Genomic DNA, 18896 nt, shown 5'->3' with positions numbered 1-18896 from the left:
CTTTCACAAATCCACTTCAGTCTCATAAGATTTGCAGGCTATCCAAACAAAGGGGTCAATAAAAGATAGTTAGATATTTGGATGTTTTATCTGATATTAAACCCACATTGTCTCATCCTATGTATTTTTCAAGTAGCAATGTAATAGCACAACTTTTTAACCTTTCCCCTGTTTACTGTATGAAAACTCTTGTGTACTGCTGCAGAAATAATGGAGATAACACTGACAACAGCAACTTGGGATAGCAAATCTAAAATGGCTTTAACAGCCAAATATAATTTCACACAACTTTTTCATGAGTCTAGGTTTAATTTGCTTTACAGGATGGTTGGCCAAACAATGACATTTATCATAAAAATATCCTCTCCATTAAGGAAATCTCATTTTTCTTTCCAAAATAAAATTCAATGCATACTCTGAGCAGTCAGTGGCTCATTTTCAAGATCAGCCCACACAGATTTTTCTTAACAAAACAAAGCAATTCAGTTAAAAAATGCAGACCAATGTAATGACATAGTCATATTGCTTTTGGCTATGTTAACTTTAAAAACCATGCCAATTCCACTATTTTTCTTTAGGTTTTATTAGAAAAAAGCAGCAGATCAACATTACAATTCAGAGTCTAATCTAAATATGCACTTGACAATGAAGCACATCTGAATATGAAGTGAGAAAGGATTCCAGAAAACCTTCAGTTTTGCCAATCTTCCATCCAAATCATGTATCTTTTCTTCTGGCTTTCTGATGACTGAAATCAAACAAGGAACAAAAGATTTATTGCTATGAAAACAAAACTGCAGTACAGTAGTAGAAGTCTTGGGCGCTAAAGCATACTGAAGTTAACTTAATCTCAAAGTGTACTTAAATCTTTTGTTTGGCCATGAAAGTCCATAAGCTGACTGACCCAAGTATAAATTGAAATGGCAGGTCTGGAAAAAAAAAAGTTAGACAGCATGTTAACCTCCAGTTTTCAGACAGTAATAAAAAGATACAATTCCAACAGCCAAGAAATTAAAATTAAAAGGAAAGTGGATCTGACATTCAAGAGCTCAATTTATTCTTATGCTCATTTTGTTTGCGCCCAAAATAATTTTAGACTCACCAGGACAAAAAAAAGTATTTATGGACTATCACACAATTGAAAAAGAGAAACAATTGCCTTTTGACTTGGTTATTTTCCCCCACTGAGGTATAAAATCTACATATAAATTTGATACTTCACTATAACAAATTGTACTTTTCATAGTTCTGATTTAGTTTCATTAAACCCTGTTTACTTTTTGCTTTTAAACCACAGAATTCTTATGTCATGATACCGAATCTGGTTTGCAGCTCTTTCATTTATTTGTGGATCTATATTTAGTAGTCTGGTTACCACTGCTAACCAGGAAAAAAAGAATTCTTGAAACTTTCTTCATTACAACAGCACTTTCAGCAGAGGTTACTGATGTGCAAGCAAACTAAAACGATATGCAGCTCTTCAGAGAGACTATTTCATTGATTATGTTTCCACTGTCCAAAGGTTTTCTAAATTATTTGCTGGAAGAAACTCTTTCGATCTTGTAAACATCAGTGGGCACAGTTTCACTGCTATGTGTGGTAGTTTCACATCCTTATACAGGAAGGCTGGTTCACAGATGCTGAGAAGCTGCAGGAGTTCTAACAGCTGAGGAACTGTGGATTCTGCTGAGCAGAAGTTTCTTCTGTTGCTACTTAACAGCGTAGCCAAAGTATCAGCCGAGGTAGCCCAGTCAATCCTTGCTCTTCTTTAGGACCTCTCAGAATATTTCTGGAAGGGTGACGTTGCGGAGCAGCCACTGCTGGGAGCGGCTGCCAGTGCAGTCTCTGATGCTGGGTACCTGGCTGTCCTCTTCTGTAGCTTTGTCCAGGCACTGGTTACTATTCACATGCAACAGGGTTAATTTCTTGAAGAGAAAATAAAAAGAAATTATCTTAATAAGAATTGCCAGGCATAAGGTAACCAAAAAATTTCTAGTTGGCATCAAAACTTTTCCATAGGCAAGTAGGAACTAGAGGAGACACTGTGATTACTGACTGCAGATCCCTACCCTAAAAACCACTTAAATATGCTATATGACATTGTAGACACTAAAAGCAGTGCTTTATGAAAAACAAAACAAGTCTTAACTTGCAAATTATGTTCTTTGTCAAGCAACATCCACCATTCTTTAAATAAGGCTATACAGTTAGAGATATTTGAAGAGTTAGAAATAGCAGGTTAGTAAGATATACAACTTCAGTTATTAGTTATAACAGTAGCTTTTATCAGATCAGAATGAACGCATTTATTATATTTTCAAAAGTACTTTTTTTTCCTCAGCTGGGGACACAATACTGACCTTACACTATGTTCTTTCAGCACTTTTTGGGCTCTTTTTAAAAAGTATGTTCTTTAATGAAATGTACGTGCAACTTCACATAAGTGTATATCTTTTGCAATACCTACTAATCCCACTTATGTAATCTTTGGTAAACCACTCCATCTACACCTCAGCACTATCCTCATGGAGAAGAGATCCTCAGAAGCTGCATTTCCTGCCACTGTTCTACAGATGCTCCTCAGTACACCAACTTGCCCATGGTACCACAGGCATTACTACCTGTATTTCTTCTCTTATTCAGCAGCTCAGCCAGGACACTGGAATGACTGAAAAGTCATGGCATGCACAAGCAACAAAGGGTAATTTAAAAAAATCAAATTAAAAAACCTGAGCATATCAATCTCCTGCACTCATAGAGGTGCTGAAGAACAAAGGAGGGAGTTGGACAGAGGAAGAAAGAAAAAAAAAAAAAACCCAGGGAAAAAAAAAATCACTTAGCTATGTAGGCAGGAGTTCTTTTTAAGTGCCCTATAACTTTTTTTTTGTGCTTTGTTAGCCAGCTTTCAGTTATAATCACTTAGCTATGTAGGCAGGAGTTCTTTTTAAGTGCCCTATAACTTTTTTTTTGTTCAGTTACGTTGTGAAGATTATGCCCGGATTTTCTACTGGCAACATAAAGAGAAAAAACATATATAACCAGATTTATGCCTAAGGATCAGCATAGGGGAAGTCTATGACAATCACTGCAAGACAGTTTATTGCATTTAAATGTCTAAAGATGCATTTTTATTATCACTGATAAGGCACAAACCTTATGAAAAGCACTTGCTCTTTGCTAAATCACTGTAGGTAGTAGTATTACTTATAATATCTGCTTAAGTCAGGTAAACTAACTATATTAAAACCAAGACAAACTTAATCCTGCAAGCCTTCAGCTTTCTTTAGTGTCCTGTCAACAACTGCCAGCAATGTGCAGAAATCCTAGCAGAGATCCACTGTCTTCTACATGAACTGCCATCCTAATCACAAAATCATCATTCACACATATTTGCACTTGGTCCAAAAGGCTGCAGGCTTTGTTAACACCTCAGCTACTGAAGTCTATAGCAAGTGTATTTAGTCAGAAATAGCCCCCACCTTGCTTTTTAATTAGTAAAATGACTTTTTAGTAGCTAAATATCTGAAAGTTCTTTTAAAAAATAGTCACTGCAAATACTGGCAAGATTCTTCATCCAAAAATTGTCTCAAAATTTCTTTTGTAATAACATATTAAATTAACAAGCTCAAGAACTACTTTTTTTTAACTACTCATGAAATCAGAGCTCTTGACTGCATTACGCAATCACAAAATCATTTCTAGAGATGGTAAATCAAATTAATGATGAATTGATCAATGGACAATGATTTCTAGAGCTGGCAGTTCAACATATGAACTTCAAAGTAAATTTGCACATTGTGTAGAAGAAAGAACATGATTTAAGTAAAGGTGTTTTAAGCATCTATACCTTAGACATAACATGATTAGAAATGTAAAATCACCTTTATCAGTTTGCAATGCTCATGTTTTACTTAGACAAGTATTTCCTTTTAACTTTATGCAAGACAAGTTACTGAGTGCTAAATTTGTCACCACATCATTACTCTTATCTTTTATTACTGCAATAGATACCTGGAATACTCCTCCATTTTTGATCTGATTGTAACACAACACTACACTGTCAGATAATATTTCTCCACAGGGTCCCAAAGCACATCAAAAATGCTCTTCCAAAAGTTCCCTCAAACTCACCAGTTAATTAAATCAACACAGATGTCCACTGTGTGACTACATAGAGAATTAGTAACAGAGGGAACACAATCCTGACTTTGTTTCCTGTTTTGTCTGTCCAATAGTGGTCCACACTGGAATACGTTGCACTGCAGGCTCATGTAAAAGCCAAAGTTGCCTCATTTTACAGTCAAAAGTCATTAAAAGACTTACCACTGGATCATATTCCCAAAGCTGATTTCCTTTTAGATGGTGGCACTTGAGCATTGTTACTGGGCCGTTAAGTTTGGATACATCTAAACACAAATCATCTGTCCGAATTTCTTTGTTGGCAGTATATGAGAAAACCTAGACAGAAAAAGAATGAGAGGAACTGAAAAAGAACTGCTTCAACAAAAAGATTCCTGTAGTGGTGGGAAAGAGGAAAATTTGCGCATACTTCATTTATTCCCACTATTTTTTTTTCTTTCACTTTCTGTTCCCTTCATAATAGTGAGGCATGGAAAGACTTTTAAAATTTTTTTGGGGGGAAAAAAGTATAAACACAATCACAAGCTGGTCAGTCAAAACAGACTTTCTTTGGTTTGAAGATTGCTTGTTGTGAAGGAACAGGAGAATCCCCACACAGAGGTAATCTCTGTTTATGTGAAAACAATTCATCAATAATTATTAAGAAAGTAGAACAGAAAAAACAGATGAAACATAAATCTCACAATTGGCACCCAGAGAAAGATATATTAAAAATATATTTCAGGCACAGGCATGTTTGAGTTTGTTTTTTTTTTGAAGTAACAATGCCAATCAGGAGTTCTAACAAGAATATATTTCCAAAGAATCTGGAATTCTAAAGAACCAAAGGAATTCAGGTGGTGAAGTCTAGCTCATAGCAGTATTTTCCTCCCATGATTTTGTTTTTGACTTTAAAGTTGATCTAAAATGTATTGCAATCAGGCCTGAAAAACATACAAGGAGAAACCAACACCAATCTTCTCATGCGTTTCCTCTTACAGGTACTTTCTTTCATGAGTATACTTTGAAGATGACTACTGAAAACATCCAAAAATTGTCACAATAAGCAGCGGCACCTCAAATAATTCAATATACTAAGAAAATTCCTTGTTAAAAATTGTCACCTGATTGCCACCCATTCCATGGCAGTTAAAGATTCCAACTTTCTCATTTTCTTTTCTTGCCATGTTATCCAGACATTGATTTGTCTCCACATTTCTTATCTGGGAGGGGAAAAAAAAGTACATCACCAAAGGCTGATATTTTTAAAAGAGCATTAGGTCCTTATCAAACCACAGCGGGCACCAGTTCTCTCCATGCACCAGAGGTTATGTGAAATAAATTACCCATATTAGCAATGAGGCATCCATTGTCCAGGACTCAAACTCTCAAGCAAATGTTCAAGCTACCAGGTTACAGAACCATGATTGTTTCTTTGCCTTCTTTGGGGGATCCTTCCACCTTGGGGGCACTTTTTGCTCAAAGATTCAGGTACAACAGAATGGACACAATTGAGTCTGCAGCCCAAAACCTCCAAAAGTACTAATCCCTATATCACCATATAGTAAGCAGGCATGAATATCAAGTCTCTTGATAGTCATAAAGAAGCACATTCTAAAAGTGTTTCTTTTAAAATCAACGGTACAAAATCACTCTACAGAAAACTTGATATTTAGTTCAACACGACTTGGAAAGGGTGCCTACTTCTTTAGGACAGCATCATCTGTTAAAAAGGTTAAAGAAAAAAGAGAAAAGCTCAGCAAGGCGTAGGCGTCACTAGAATTTGCTGGTCACTGATGAGGGTTCTGGGGGTAAAGCTCAGAACAGCTTTTAGGCAAGACTTTGCTTGACCTAGTATAGCTTCCAAGCAGAACTTCATTCATACTCTATGTAGAGAATGTTATAAAGAAAGTTATGCACAACAACATTTCCAAAGGAATATTTCTAAAGCCATTTATATCACATTTTGTACTGCAGTAGAAAAAAAGGAAAACATTCGAATTACAGTACTGTATACCAAAGTTCAGTTGTCTGCACCACTGAGAAGCCAGATTTGTCATTCTACATAGGACAGAAACACAGGTGCGAGATATTTGAACTCTGGTGGAGACAACTTGCATGCACTACTCAGCTCAAAACACAACTAACTGCACGATGTACTTCACATAGGGAAGATGAATACGAAAGATGAAATCTTACCTCTCCCAGAGAAAAGTAATGGCGTGGAATTTGGGAATCAGGATAAACATTCTCCAGGTACCAGGAGAAAGGCTTGCACTGGAGCTTGCGCCTTAGCCCAAGTCGTGATGATATGTCCCCGTAATCAACTTTAGTAACTCCTGGGGAAAAAAAGGAAGATGTATTCAATGGCTGCCGATAAATACCCCTTAATTCTGCTCCATAAGAAAACCGATCAGTATAATTTACTATTTCCATGAAAGACTTTCTCTTTAAAAAGTCATGTCTATACAAAGGGATTTTTGCTTAATACAGCATTATCAACATGTCTGTCAAGACCCATGACCTCTTTTTCCACAGCTGACAGGATCACTACATCTGGGCTGTGAATGACAATTTCTTACCTGTGGTTTTTGGAACAATTTGAGTGTAGTTGCTTACTAAGGTAAGAGAGAAGAAAGGCTGAAATCTTTTTAGTAACTAATGCCATTCCATCCCCAGTGGTAACTGGAGTGCGTATCTATGCAGCATAACACAGCAGTCTCCTTCCGTGGAGCAAGCAGAATTCCAATTTAATTTATTTCTGTAAGCCAGGTACCACCTGCTGGACTCTTCATAATCTAACTGCACAAAGAAGCAGGCAGAAAACAGCCTTCATACAGAGCACTAAACCTTAAATAATTCAGCATTTGCTCAATATAACCGCAGCATTTGCAGGAAGCATGTTCACCATTATGACTGTTATCATTTCTTTGTGGTAGTTTGCTTGCCTTTTTATTCCATTGCTCCTCATTTATCAAAGTGTTCCTTCTTCCTGTACCTTCCCACTCCTTTAGGGTTGCTTTAATTCCCTCTGAAAATTAATATGTGCAACTCCCATCTGCAGATGGATGGTGTGCATGATATTTTTGCTTCAATCAAATTCAGCACTATTGTAATTAATATCCTAATAATAATAATAATAAAATTTTCTATTTTTCAAGCATCATGTCTTTTTTCTGTTTCCCACACCACACTCCATATCACACAGATCAAATGTAGTACACTACCAAAAAACCCAAACCAAAAAAAAGAACAAAAACTGGCCCCAGCAATCTAAATTCCTGTAACAGACTGGCTACCGCACTACAGAGCTCCAGGTGCACACATTTTTCAGAAATCTCTCCACTTGAAGGACTGCAAGTTACCTCTAAAATTCTTGACCTTGGAAAGAGTTTGGGACATTTCTAAGCTGGCATACTGTGTGTTAAATGGACTTGCCAGCAGATGGTGTCTTTCTACTCAATTGAGACAGATAATTGGATCAAACTTTAGCTAACTGTCTGTAAATAACACAGGAAACCACAATATTTCAGAAAGAAAAAAATGTTAGCCAGGTTTTTAGGATTTTTTTTCTTGATGGAAGACTTTATTTTAATAAATATATTGGAAAGCAATACTGGTAAGAGAATGAAAGCAAAGGAAATCTTGTTTGTATAGAATGCCAGAAAAATTCTGTCTGGGCTTTCAAGTCACAGAAAAAAATCCCAGAACCAGGAAATACAAGACAAATTAAAAACAAACAAACAAACAAAACAAAACTAAAAATAACCCCACAAAAAAACCCCAAAAAACAAACAAGAAAAAAAAAAACCTGCCACAGAATGCTGCTCTATCTTCAAGAAAGCAAATATTTGCTCTACAAGAAAGCAATACTCTCTCAAAATCTAATGCAAGAACAGAAAGGTTCCGACCACAGCTCAGTACTGGATTGTTCATTTCTCAGTGATGAAAAAGCAGCTGATGGATGGAAGAGTTATCATGCAACTCTTGCAACAGCTTTACAAACAACATGCAACAACACTCAAAACATACTCAGGTTGCTACACTGACCTCCCAAAACCAGCACTGTTAAGGCTTTATTGCATCACTGAATGGCAATAAGAATTAAAGCCACATCCATGAATAATGAAATGGAAAATGAGACCTAATAGCATACAAGCAAGCTGTTTTTTAAAGTAGTTTTAAATGTCACCACACACAAAAAAAAGTGCCAGCTGATTTTGCTCTTACATTGTATTCCATTAAACCATTTTTATTCAGAAAGGTTTTCAAAAAATCCCCTCTGAAGTCAGGTCTGCACCAAACCATACACAAAGACTACAGCTAGCAGCACGTTAGCAGATGGACTGAAGAGCAGAACAGTCAGAGGTGCCCTTGGGGTGTCCTCTAGTAAGGCTGAATTATTCTGTTTCCAAGATTTTTGGTACCTTATCGATATTACTCTAAACCTGCTTGAGTATTTCTCTCCAGTGCAGTACTCTTACTTATGGGGAATTTCTTTTGGGGGAAAAAAGAATGGAAGAAAACAAGGAAAACTGCACATGTATAAAGCATACCAAAAATTAGGTACAGGTTTAAATCACTTTTTCCTCCACAGACCAGTAAAATTTATATGTATATCTGCAACAGTGACATATAACCTTCTAGGAGTTTTGGACATTTGTTCAAAGGCTAAGCTAAAAAACAAAAACCAAACTGCAAATAGTAAATTAGATCAGATTACCTCTGAGGAGACCATTATGCCAGATTCTGAAGGAATCATAAGAAAGACAGTCATGTCTACTTGTTTTTTCAAACCTTTCAACCATGAAAAAAAAATATAGGAAAGAATCATATAACTACAGAATAGTTTGGGTTGTAAGGGACTTCAGGATCATCTCATTCCAACCCCTCTGCCATGGGCAGGGACACCTTCCTCTACACCAGGCTGCTCAAAGATGCATCTAACATGACCTTGAACATGTTCAGAGATGGGGTATCCATATCACACTAATCAGAAATAGTATTTACCTTGCTACTGTCATCTTCATTTGACCATAACTATAATTTTCCTCAACCTCCCTGCCCTTAACCCTAATTACATTTACAAGTTTGGGCCTCCCTGATGATTCTATTTGTCACACAGCTTGTTGTTAGCTGCGAACAATCACATGCTTTTTTTTTCCCCCACACATGTGCTTAAAGACATACTCAAAATATATAAAATATTATGAAAAATATAATACATAAAATATCGGTAATGCAAAAACATCAACTTCAAATCATCCAGCCACAACAGCACCAGGCATGTAGCAACAGTTGTGCCATCCTCAAATTTTCAAGAGCTGAAGATTTCCTTGCCCAAGTTTAATGTGTGGCAATATATTTATGCTAAACTCCTTTGAAAAAAATAACATGTTGTTATCATCATGATTAGAAATTGCTCAGTCATTTGCAAAATCAGAGTATGAAAACTATTTCATCCAAATCTAGTCTTCTGATAAAAAGAATATAACTTGTTTTTATTTAGTATTATGAAACTCTATAAGCAATAATAATTTAAAAGCAATTTGAATAGCTGCATTCTTTGCATTCTCAATTAATGCTAATAGGGACTAGTATCTGAACACAAAACCACATGGAAACATTTAGTATGTACTTTGAACACAGGCTTTGCTACACTGCAAGATGTGGACGTAGTCCCTCCTCTGACCTCCCTATCAACCATAAATAATGTTTTCCATTTCCAGTCTCTATACACTGAACCCTGACCTGCTGTGCCTGGCTAGAGCCCAGGGCATGCAGTGATGAGATATGAGGCCTACAGACCCAGCTTTCAGGGTGATGCACCCCTGTCTTTCTCTAGGTGACTCCTGCTTAGGTAATTCCACAGTGCTGTCTATCCAAGCTTTCTGCCTGCCCACTTAGTCCCAGGACAATACACTAATCTCCTCGCTACACCCCAAAATATATCTCAGAATACACCCTTTGGGGCAAAGCTGACCAGCCTAATGCTTTGCAGCTGCTGCTGCCAAAGGCGCAGCTTTCCCTTGCTCACCTTCAGATTCCTGCTGTACCTCCTGTGCTGACAGATTCTAACTGAGTCCCGGGGAGCCAGCCCACAGGAGAAGAAACAGCCCTGACAAATCCAGAAAGTCCTAGAAGCAGCTGCTGCAGATGAAGGATCAGCAGGTGAGGGGATGTGAAGCCCTATTACCTTCCCTGCCATGAAAAGCACACCTGCCATGAGCAACAAGGAAAAAGCTGTGAGACAGACATCAACATCTCGTGAAGTCTCCTCACATTGTACAATACAGTCCTAATCTTTCAGCCTGAAGAAAGTGATGAACAACCAGCACTAGAAATGAAGAAGTGGCAGAGTCCACAGAAAGAACAGCTGGACCCAGGAAACAGATTATTCACATGCTGTATTTGTTTTCTGAGAGCTGAAGAGAAAATGGTCTGGGAAACGGGGCCCTGGTGTAACACATGGCTGCAAGGAAAGCTAGCAGCTCCTGAGAAAGGCCTGCAGCAGTGCCTGTACAGCAGAAGAGCTGCTGCCTGCAAAGAGAAAGGCTCGATTCTGGCCAAGCAGCAGCTGCAACAAGCTCCTGCCCAACCTCCATCTGTACCTAACCACTCCTGAGCAGACAGGTGGCTTCTAAAATTCACACAAGCTTAATACAGACAAGTAGCAGTTTCTATTGGGTTACACTTATAAAAGAAGGAAAGGATTTCAGGCTTACTTTTCAAGAGGGCAGCTTTCCATTGAGCTACATATACATCAATAGTAAAGTCTCTTGAGTTCCTATCATTCAAGAAGCAAGACTTTTTTTCCCAGACAGCACAGATTACATGAAGTGGGAAAGCTACCTGAGAATCTTACATTTGCTTTTCTGGATGAATCCCTCTGTGATTCACTATCTTAGGGGAAGAGAAAAGAAAATACAAAGGAGGAAACAAGTGTGTCTTGTTAGCTAGGCTCAGTGATGCTTGTCAGTATATTATCTCCTCCAAAATCCAATTTTTTGCATCCATATCAACTAGTGAGAAAAATCCTAGGTGCACAGAGGATTGCTTGTTTTCCTCATTCATCTGCACCAAAAGCTTGCAAACAAGCATCAGCCTAAGAATCCTCACCTCACTCCTTGCAAGGGCTTGTGACACTGTCACAGTAATACTGAAAGCACACATTTGTACTAGCAAACAGTTTCACAGCCTGCACACTCTGTTCTGCCTGAGGATTACTACACCAGCACTCTGTAAGAACTATACATTTAAATTTTTATATTAGAAGGATATCTGGAAAAGCTAAGTGAGCTAAGCTAGCAGAGATTCACTGAGTTCCTAAATAACTAATGCCCACAAGTAATACCTGTACTGATGCTATTTGCTGTCAATGGGCAAAATCACAGTCTGCAACACTCAGCTCAGATTTGGGACATCAGAATTACAAGAATAAGCTGTTTGTGAACTTCCCAATATAGTAATCCTTGTTAGTTAGTATCTACTGGCTCTCACAACTTACGTGGATTTGGGAGGGTGAGAGACATGAGCATCTCTGAATACATTTGTGTGTTCATTCCCTGAACAACAGGTTTCACCAGAGCTAAAGAATGACCCACAGTACTTGGCATTCTCCTCACAGCCCCAGGCAACAAATCAATTTCAGCATAATCCAACTTATTCAGATACAATATTACCCTATTCTCGAGACACTTGAAAATTCTGGGGTTGAACTCCAGTGCACGGTCAGTACGGTCACGGGGACACAAACAGGAGCGAGTGACAGGGGGTAGGTGCAGATGCTCTAAGAGCAGCCTGGCCAGAGCACATCCCCACCCAACAATCACTCGGGCCATCAGCATACAAGTTATGCAGACATGCTTCTTTTGAAAGGAAAGAAAATATACAGTGCAGTTACAGATAACTGCTTAACTTATATTCACCATTTCAGAATTTTTACTGTCTTTAGGGCATGTATGCATATTCTGCAGTATGCTATGAAAGTCATATCAAAAAAATCCCAATCCTACAAAATTCAAAGAGTGTAACTCCTTTTGTAGCTTACACTTACCTCACAAAATGAAAGGTGTATAGATGTGATATATAAAGTAACAGAGCCTTATCACAGCTTATCAGTAACTAATATTTTAAAAAGAATTTGATTTCTTTTTATAATTAGGTCTTTCTGCAACTTTGTATTTTTAAAAATCTAGCTTAACAGGGATGCATAAGAGCATTCTTTACCAAAAGATTGCTCTTATGCATCCATTTATACACAACCATATTTATATAGATGTATATTTATAGAAAACGTTTTATATATATTTACATATGTTTATATACAACTTTTCTGAATATTTTGACATGTTCATGTTTGCATTCATAATGCTTTATTAATTATATACTTGGGCAATAGAAATAAGCTGTTAGCCTCTGATTTCACATAAAAAGCTTTGAGTAGTAGCAAGACATTTTTTTTAAATTAAAAGTCTTACACAGTCTCATTTGAGTAAAGCATTCTTTTAAGACAAAACCACCATGAATATGCACTGTCAGTTGCTTTCACAAGTGCCTATAAAATCCATAATCTAAAATTTGACACTTTTCAGACTCATATTACACTGTATTACAGCTTTTAAATGTCAATATTAACATAGGTTTAATAAGCAGGTCATAAGGAAATAACTAGTTTTAAACAAATTTCTTTGGAAAAACAGATGCAGCATATAAAACTATCACTTAATACATAAGGTCTAATGTCTCAAGTATTTAGAAAGGTTGGCTGTTGCTACCTGAAGTTTGTCTTTATATAACAACAAAAATAACATGTAGTTGAAATAATAATTCAGTATTTCCCAGGCTCCCTTTCTTCTCCTGAATTTTTTTCAGAAAATCTGAGTTCACAGGACATTTTCCCACATATTTTACATCCTCTTGTTTTGCTAACATCCACGTAAAGAAGCAACAATAAATATGATCACAGTCAATTATATTGGCAACTTGCCCCTATACCCTAGATAGTGAAATACAAATTCTATCGAGACAGAAGATACTCACTTTTGCCACACTTCCTTTAGGGTTTCACTTAAATCACTTGTGATGTATTCAACATGCAATGCCTACAACACGGGAGCCAGAGCCCAAATTTCAGCCCATTGTTGAATGTGCTGAATTGGGCATTTGGATGGCTAATTTTCAGCACTACAACTGAGCTCTTTGATGTTCCACTGAGCTTCAATTCTACTGCACAGGAAGCTCATTCCTAAATCATGTTCATGTTAAAAAGCAAGCAAACAAAAACCCCTTCAGGGCATGTCTCTGGCTAACAAAATTATTTTTCAATTACGACCTTACTTTTTGTACACTTTAAGTGAGTTCTGTCTTAACAAACTTCAAAGCAATAACATTCTTATATAAATACTCACATTATTTCCCAGTAGTAGCAACATTTTAATACTTAACAAGTATTTCTCATAACCAAAGACCTGCTCACCTGGGGAAATAATGTAGAAAAAGTTTTTGAATTCATCCATCCAGACTTCTGCGAGCCGCCTGTTATTTTTATTGATTATCTGCCCTGTACCTCCTGGGAAAGTGTACGGTGTTGCTTTTCTGAACACATGCCCAACATGTGAACAAGTTACAATTTCCAAAGTGCCACCACACTGCCAGATCTAGAAGCGAAAGAACAATTATTGCATAGTTACAAGTTGTTTAAAAAAGTTCCAAAACATTAATCACTTGCTTCTGTTCAAGGTGGGGAAACAACATGAGCGGAGGTCTAGAACAAATGCATACTGTATGGAAGAGAACTGCATGTTTTTTCCTGCTCAACAGCTAAAGATGCTTGCAAGCCCAAGCAAGGCAGCATATGAAAGTACTTCAGCCCCTAGAGCAGTACCTCATCAGCCAGAGATTACTTAAAGAACGGGGCAAGCTGACCACAAAGGAAGGAAAAGGCTCACATGAATCACAGGAACGAACAGGTGTCTAAAATAGTCAATTATAAAACAGAATCTCCACGTAAAAGAACCCACACACTTCCCAAGTCTCTGAAAATACTTTCAGTTTTATCTTGGATCTTGAAAAATAGCAGATTCAAAAAGCTGAAGTACTTCAGAAGAATCCCCACCTATGTACTTTCTGCTGACAAGCAAAGTCAAAGGAAATGGTGCCATTTGGTAGGAACAAAAATGAGAACACCACTGGTTAGGTCCACAACCAAACAAACACATGAAATGATGAAGTTAGTAAAGAGCAAGAAGAGAGGGTTTGTAACAGAGGTGCTCACATGTCATTGGCACAATAAACGATGCACTGGCCACATCACTCTTAACTGATACTCCCACAATAGCTTTACTACCTGAATTCCTTTCAACACAAAAACACTCATTCTTCAGACTAACCATCTTAATCTTTTAATCACAAAGCTATACCAGCAATTCATCATGCATTTTTTACTGACAGATACAGTCTTTGTGTGTCTCTGCTGGTGGAACTTAACAGAGAAGGGAAGTGCCAGCTGCAACAAGAGGACACTGATGGAGGTGGCAGATATGTGTTTTACAGAACTCCAGATGCACTGTCCTGTTTAATAAATTAATGATTAATAAAGCCCTGCAGAGTTTCACCTACCCTGAAGGAAATTTCTAAGTTTTCTCCACCCCAAATATCCATTCCAGCATCATATGTTCCAATTTCCTGAAAGTAATCTCTGTCTATTGAAAAAAGGCCTCCTGCCATTGTAGGTGTCCTGAAGGGAGAAAAAAACCAAATTACATTAGTCACTACAGAAACATACTTAGATACATTTCACACTTACACTGACAAAATAACTGTTTATTTCCCCAGTTCCTAGCATATTCCTTATCAGTAAGCTTCCCTTGAAACTCTGTTACTCTTGGTATACTTGCTAGCCCAAATTTTTTCAGAGATGGAATTAGTAGTGGCAATTCTCCTTATTTTCTCACTTCAAACTGGTATCTGGATAAAGAAACAGTCCCTAGTAAGCTGCTGTCATTCCTGAGAAAGACTTCTGCCTCCAATGCTGGTAACTCATAAAAAGGAAACCAGTTTCACACAGGAAAATTATACTTCAGGCTACTGTTCTTGAAACAGTTTTGGGAGGCCATTAATCAGCCTGCTTGCTTTAACTTTTATTGCTTCATACAAGAAAATTGTACAGTCAGGGTTGCATCCAGATTTTCCTTACAGATTCCTTATTGGTATAAAAAAATAAAACTCTGCTAGTAGTTTCTCAGAGCTTTAGAACCATCTCCCAAATTTCAACTTTTTTAGACAACAAATATACAATAAGTAAATTGCATGTTAGGCCAATGACATAACTTTATAATTCAATTATTTACACTTTTAGCATAAATTATTTTATATCACTAGCTCTTTTCCTGAAACATTTAGGGCTTTTTCTGAAACACACATTAAATACAAACTAGGTCACAAGCTAACTAAAAACTTATGTGTCCTTTCACCTGCTAAAGGGAAACAGAGGGAAAAGAGCAATATCCTGAGAAGACCTCTTAATTTCTTAAACTAAAGACAAACAAAAACCAGCAGAGGCTGGATCATCAGCTTTACTCTAAGTAAATAATGCCCAGTTTTCAGAAAAGGACAGAAAATGTAAATTTGCAATTGTTAAAAGGTACATATTACACACTGGCTATCTTCCTCATTACTTTTCTTATAAACCTACATGACATCCATATATAAATTTACCTCCCATCTCATATTTTAAGACTTAAAGTTTGCATATAAATGCACATACACCAATATAATCAATATATATATATATACACATGCATATACCAAAAAATCAATGCATGTTTACAAAATACATGCAATACATGTTTACTTTGTTATACTAAAAGATAAAAACAAGGTCAATTTAAAAAAAAGAAAAAAAAGCTTTGTTAAAACCTTGTAAAACAAGGTCAATTAAAAAAAAAAAAGAAAAAAAAAAGCTTTGTTAAAATCCTGTGCATCATTATAAGTGCTACCTGAAAACTAGTAATTCTGCATTCTGCAGTAATTAACATTTTGTGCATCATTATAAGTGCTACCTGAAAACTAGTAATTCTGCAGTAATTAACATCGAACTGAAAAATATTTTCAACGTGACAAAGTGATTGATTCCTTTATTGCTACCAAAAGTTACTGACAACCAATCCATGCAAGAACAGTTTTGTTGTTCCTTCAATCAGACAAAAAAGATGCTACAACCTTTGAGTAAGTACTTAACAAGTACTTACTCTTGAGTTTATCATAAAAAGCAAATATCAGACAAAGATTTTAAGCAGTTTAATAATTTCTCATTACCTAACAGGGAGGGTTCGGTCTCCTTTCCGTCGATCCATCTCTCTCTGAGGAACAGGGTACCAACGAAAATTCAACTTCCAGTTGAATCCACCATAGGTCATGTCAGAACCTGCCATATATTCAAAGGTGTCATCACTGATTACATCAATGATGGGACACACTACTGTCCTCCTAGGAAAAGGAAAGAAGCAAAATTATTCAATTTTAAACTAATAAAATCTATTAATCAAAAGGGCAATCAAAAGGTTTGGGGTTTTTAAAAAATTATAGGCTTTACACATACAGTTGAAATTTTTATAACACCATCTCTTAACAACATTATTCAATAAATTATTAACAGGAAACATACTAAAATTCTGTCTTGCTAATTATAAATCTGATGCAAATTTGGCAATGCCAGATCTTTTTTAAAATAATTTTTGCATTATTACAAGTAATAAATATTCATCCCTCCGAAGACAGAAATAATGATCCCAACTTTCTCAGTGCTACATAGTGATTAGATAGAAAACAAGAGGTTCTTGTTTCTAGTTGAGTGGTAAAAGTAGCTTGTGTGTTTTGAAATTAAAACTTGGATATTAACTCTGGGCAAGTATTTTTATACATCCTCAGGACTAAGAGATGATGGTAATTGTTAACAAAGTACAACTACTGCATCACAGCTGACACAAAGTGGCCTCATTGTCCACTGTCCTCACATTATTAACACATATATTCACAGAAACCAATTCTAATCATCTAAAAGACACTTAAGTAACCATGCTCAAAGCAGTCTTCTTCTCATGGGAAGCCTTGTAAAATGATTCAGAGGCTGCTTGCAAATGAATTCAAAGGACTTAAGCCAAGATATTTGCACAAATTGTAACAATGTATGTATTGTAGTATCACAAAACCTCATTAAGGTAACAAAGTTTACTTTGTCTTTGCACAGTGCTGAACAAAGATTCTTCATTATTTGTAGCTTACTCATCATGTAACACTATATTTTGTAGCATCAAATTTTAAGTGTGATTTTTATCTATAACAATAAAAAACTAGGGATTTTTAACACCATGTTTTATTCTATGTAATATGTAGTCTACTGACAGACTACTGCACAACTACAGCTACTGTTCAGATGTAGGGATATTTTATAAAGCAGACAATTCTCTCACCTTCATCCCCAATACAATTTCCATTGTGTATATAAGTGTAGATCAGCATGATTCCAGTAATTATTCTAACTTTAGAATATACATCCCAGAAGACCAAGACACAGCCCAGATTTCCACAATCAAAACCATTATGTAATAAAGAAATCAGAATGCGAGCCTGAAAACAATTCTTGTTCACAATGTTGGTGCTACATGAAATCAGGGCTTGATTCCTTTCTCAAGAATATCTACCCAAATTCATGAAGGACTAGGCCAAGCTGCAGACTGAAGACCTCAATTTCCCCTAATTCTTCAATTTCATTCATTGCTCCAGCTATTTAACACATTATTCCATGCATCCCAATATAGACTTCACTTGAAACAGAGTTTTACTTTTAAAAGTTTAACTGAATTAGCCTTTTATCTTTACACCAATGACAATTTATTCAGCTCTTCAGAAAGTAGATATGTGCTTGTAGGCTATTTTGTAATACTTGGAAAATTTCTTAATAAGTGAAAAAACTGAAAATGGGAGAAGAGGTGGATAATTACCTGTCAGCTTTGATCCTTGCCAGCAGAGGTTCAAGCCAGCCTACTGTACATTCACAATGAGCATCTAAGAAGGTGATGACCTGGCCTTTAGAAGCAGCAGCCCCCTTTAATCTTGCTCTAATCAATCCAGAACGCTGTTCCATTCGAATCACATGAACAGGTACTTTTAATTTTTTCACATAACTCTCCAGTGGTCTTTTCAAGAAGTCTGTAAAGAATGATCAAAACCGTTAGTTACGTGGTTCAGCTTCTTTTTTTTTTTTTATGAAGAGCCTTGAATTAAGATACATTTCCCCTGTTCTTGTCTATCCTTTTTCTACTTTCTTAGATAGTTTCCTCTACACTTCACAATATTGCTTTCCACATCTCCCAAGTGTTTCGCTCGATAGCACAGAAAGTTCTTCCTCCTCTTTATTTCTTCATTATGAAAAAACCAAAAAAGAAGAGAGGGTTGAACACTTACACAAAACCAAGATGGGATTCACAAGTTTTTATGGCAGAGATGATGTGACACTTATTTTCAAAAACTTGCATAAGTGCTCTTGCACTTGTCTACCAAGGAAATACTGAAATTGTTTGACAAGCTGAATATAATGAATTGCCTCCTACAGCAATGCAACTTACAGATTTCTTTGTGAGAAGTTTAAAACACAATCAAACTGATTTTTCAATTGTGCTTTCGCTAGGGTTTTCTGGCTAATATTTTTCTATTAGATTATCACTATAACACCTAAAAAGAAAGTATAATAATCTATACATAGATGAGAATCTCTA

At 36.5% G+C, this 18896-nt stretch overlaps 1 protein-coding gene across 2 annotated transcripts in view; it reads right to left on the bottom strand.

The window, feature by feature from the left end:
• Positions 1-294: 294 nt before the first annotated feature.
• The window catches only part of GALNT1 (polypeptide N-acetylgalactosaminyltransferase 1), an 87230-nt gene continuing 68628 nt past the window's right edge, over positions 295-18896 (bottom strand). For both annotated transcript variants that reach the window (XM_039698715.1, XM_039698716.1), the window contains exons 6-13: positions 18123-18330; positions 16438-16608; positions 14740-14857; positions 13598-13778; positions 6319-6458; positions 5244-5342; positions 4324-4458; positions 295-1925 (exon numbers count right to left, since the gene is read on the bottom strand). In XM_039698715.1, the coding sequence (XP_039554649.1) occupies positions 1779-1925; positions 4324-4458; positions 5244-5342; positions 6319-6458; positions 13598-13778; positions 14740-14857; positions 16438-16608; positions 18123-18330 (1199 nt within the window). In that variant the 3' untranslated portion in view covers positions 295-1778. The remainder of the gene's footprint in view (positions 1926-4323; positions 4459-5243; positions 5343-6318; positions 6459-13597; positions 13779-14739; positions 14858-16437; positions 16609-18122; positions 18331-18896) is intronic.

The sequence above is a fragment of the Passer montanus genome, unplaced genomic scaffold (genome assembly GCF_014805655.1).
Source record: "Passer montanus isolate IOZ18808 unplaced genomic scaffold, ASM1480565v1 scaffold129, whole genome shotgun sequence".
NCBI lineage: Eukaryota > Metazoa > Chordata > Aves > Passeriformes > Passeridae > Passer > Passer montanus.
The sequence above is the reverse complement of the archived record's forward strand: the minus strand, read 5'-3'. Positions and strand labels throughout refer to the sequence as shown.